The following is a 3,568-nucleotide window of genomic DNA, read 5'->3' as shown; positions in this document are numbered from 1 at the left end:
CAGACAGAATATTGTATAAATAATAAATATTTAAAAAAAAAAAGAATTCAGCTTTGGGAAGCCCTTAAGATCTAGCCAGGACTAGTGACTAGCACACACACAGTACAGGTTTATAGGACTGCAGGAGAAAGACAGAAAGAGGGACTTGGCAATGCTTCCAATAATGGATGGGGCAACTGAGGCCAGAGCTCTAGGATGGAGTGTGAGAACATCTGCCTTTATAAATGGGCAATTGTCCCAGCTCTCTACTTGTAAAGCAGGACTTAGGAGGTCTCTTTCTGATGCAGAGAGGCAGGTCTGGATGATGTACTATGTCTGGAGGAAGGGGCTGGTCAACAGCACTCCTCTAGTTCCCTGCCCTAGCCTCCTAGGAGGGTACCAACCAGGAACTCTCAGGCAGTGAAAAAATATGTAAAACTTGTGTGGGTTCCTTCCTTCTTCAACTTCTTCCAACATCAGAACAAACATACAAGCAAATATACTTAAAAAAAAAAAAAAGACAGGGCTAGGGAGATGATTCGATTGGTAAAGTTGGAACCATGAAGTTTTGAGTTCAATCCCTAGCGTCTACGTACACACTGGGCACAGTGCATGTTTGTGGTCTAGAGCTGGAGACAGAACAACCCCTGGGACTCAACTAGTCTGGCTGAATCTAGGAGCCCCAGGTTCAGTGACAGACACTGTCTCAACAAATAGGGTAGAGGACAATTAAGGAAGATATTTGATATTGGCCTCTGGCCTCGACATGCACACACACAGAAGTGTCCACACATGAACACATACACAATTTAAAAAAGAAAATCACGAGAAGAAGCTGATCAGGTCTAACATTGGTAAGTGGGGGCCAGGAGTAGTGGCTCATGACTTTAAGCCTATCACTTGGGAGGCTGAGGCAGGAGAACTTCCTTAAGTTGGAGGCTTTTCTAGGGTACATGGTGAGCTCGTGTCTAAAACTCCAAAATGGATAGAATAATAGGTGGAAGACGAAAGTCAAGGGAGGCGTCATACTCAGATACCCGGTTTTACTAATGTTTCCATTTGGGGGATAAAAATAAACGAATGAATGAACGACTGAAAGGCCTGTCCAAAGCCTCACAGTTGTTCCTACACTGAGCCAAAAAGTCCACCTCTCAGTTCAGTGTCTCTTGTCTCTAAATAAGGAAAGGGCACCTGATATCAAAGCTGGCCACACCCGGCCTCAACCGAGTTTGAATTGCTCAGTCAGAGGCCGTTAGAACCTCTGCCCTGACTTCCTAGATGGGACAGCTAAAGTCTAGAGAAGAACTCTAAGATCATTCATTCATGACCCTCCACCTCCCGCTTCACGTTCCAGGACCCTAGGGAACCTGAATCAGGCCACAGCAAAACTTAGGTAAACAGAAATTTACCAGACAAACTAAGATAACTCGAGCAGGACAAACGTGAGGAAAGGAAAGAAAGAAGCGGACTGTGGGGACAGGTCTGGGTTTCTTTACTGTAACTCTACTATTCGGCCTCGAAACCTCGCTTCTGTCCCACGCGTCCCTAGACTCTGCAAGCCTCTCTGAACTTGTTTAGAAGAGCCAGTAGTAGCGGCCGGCCGTTGGTAGGTTAGGGCTAGCGAGCCCATGTAAGAGGTATCTGAGTCTCGAAACCCGGACGCAGGGCGGTGGGTTCCGCACTCCCCTCCCAAGAAGCCGACACCACAGCCCGGCACCCCCGCCACCACCTACCCGGACCAGCGGTGCAGCCCCTCGGCGTGCAACTCAACTCCCGGGCGCCGGCAACTCCGGCGAAAGCGCGGAATTCTAAGAGCACCTGGCCCGCGGCGCACCGAGACCAACGACCATCCCACCCACTGCGCTGCTCCGGACCAATGAGATCGGGCCGCGACCGCCGCGCGCCGCTGACCTCACTTCCGGCCCCGGCCCCGGCCCCGGCGGGCTCCGGTGCCTGTCACGACAGATGTCAGGCCCGGCGTAGTCTGGTCGAAGGCAAATCTCATTTCTGGTCGAGTTGGAGGAAGCTAAACTAAGCTAAGCTGCGGTGGGGGCTTTACCTTGCTTAAAAGCGCGTCAGCAAGCCCAGGCCCGAAACCCTGGCTGCCCGGCCGCTACGAGTGCGATGCTTGATGTCTCATCTGAGTCTTCTTTAAACCGCAGATCCAGAGAACTTTTGGAAGAACTAGCAGAACTCTTAGTGCGGAACGCGGGCACACACTGCTTGCCGCTCCAGTCCACCAATTTCTAAACCAGAGCGCTCCGTCTGGTCATACATTTTCAGTTTTGCCCGGTGGTGGGGTCGGGGAGGGTGTCAGGACAGCTAGATCCGGGAAGACAGGTGGAGTGGTCAGTTAGAGCGCAGAGGCCCAGGCTGGGCTGATAAACAGGTGTGGGCAGAGTTGTCTGCCAGCAGCCAGCGACGGGTAGCTGTTAAAAGATCACTGCCCATGTGGGCTTTGAGAGGGCTGGCTTGAGCCAGGGGAGCTGAGGCAGATTTGCTCAGCAAGGCAGGCTGAGGGTTTGATTGCCTTTGACTGAGATTTATACCTCTCCCTATGACCACTCGAGGGAAAGTCACCCTCAGAGTTCCAACCACAAGCCCTTGCTCTGCCCTTCCAGCTCAGGGTCCTCTTGTTCTCTATGCACATCTACTATGAGGCACTTTGCACAGGCTCCTTAAATGCTCCACTCCGCCCCTCTCCACCTTTGTTAAAACCCAGTGTCCGACTGACAGCTGAAGAACAAGTTTCAGAAAGGTGAGTTCAGAAAGAAAGCCCACACAGTATTGTGAACTCATTGCTTTATTTCAGGATTCCATTTTCATGGTGGAGTAAATGGCTCCCGGCGAAGGACTGAGATTGACATTTTTCCATCAACAACTGTCCTGAATTTTTCTACAGGTCTCCCTTCTTTCCGTGTCTGGGCCTTCGTGTCCTTAGAGCTCAGTCTCTGATGTGGGACAGGGAAACAGACACACCTCCAAGGCAGCTGGCAGGAAGCATGAGAGGAGAATAGGAGAGAAATGGAGCTAAAGGGGTAGGGAAGGGAATCTCACACTTCCAGAACCCCAAAGGGCAGGAACGGTCGGACAAGGGCATGGATGTGGGGCTGGAAAGACAGCTCAGTGGTTAGGAGCACTGGATGTTCTCCCAGAGGACCCACATGGTGGTTCTCAACTATCTGTAACTCCAGTTCCACCCTCACAATACATACATGCAGGTAAAACCCCAATGTACATAAAGTAGAAATAAATTATGTATTAAAAAGAGCATGGGTGCTTCTAAAATGGAGAAGTGTCCTCCTACACACACACACACCTATAATGTCTCCAGCACATCACAACCTAGAGGACTGTGGCCACCAGGACAGCCAGTCATACCCCCCCTCTTTTCTTCTACTCCTCCCTCCTCCCATGTTTTTCAAGACACAGTTTCTCTATAACAGCCCTGGCTACCCGGGAACTCACTTTGTAGACCAGGCTGGTCTCCTGAATCTTGGGATTAAAGGTGTGCATTACCAGTACCTGGTAACTAACTCTCTTTCTCTCTCTCTCTCTCTCTCTCTCTCTCTCTCTCTCTCTCTCTCTC

The 3,568-nt window shown here is 50.6% G+C and overlaps 1 protein-coding gene across 1 annotated transcript in view; it reads right to left on the bottom strand.

The window, feature by feature from the left end:
- Positions 1-2,833: 2,833 nt before the first annotated feature.
- The window catches only part of Mei1 (meiotic double-stranded break formation protein 1), a 59,640-nt gene continuing 58,905 nt past the window's right edge, over positions 2,834-3,568 (bottom strand). Inside the window, exon 31 of the mRNA XM_050165705.1 lies at positions 2,834-2,969. Within this exon, the coding sequence (XP_050021662.1) occupies positions 2,924-2,969 (46 nt within the window). The 3' untranslated portion in view covers positions 2,834-2,923. The remainder of the gene's footprint in view (positions 2,970-3,568) is intronic.

The sequence above is a fragment of the Alexandromys fortis genome, unplaced genomic scaffold, assembly GCF_014885135.2.
Source record: "Alexandromys fortis isolate MF-2015 unplaced genomic scaffold, M_Fortis_MF-2015_v1.1 scaffold_157, whole genome shotgun sequence".
NCBI classification, from domain to species: Eukaryota; Metazoa; Chordata; class Mammalia; order Rodentia; family Cricetidae; genus Alexandromys; species Alexandromys fortis.
This window is presented reverse-complemented; position numbering and strand designations above follow the sequence as displayed.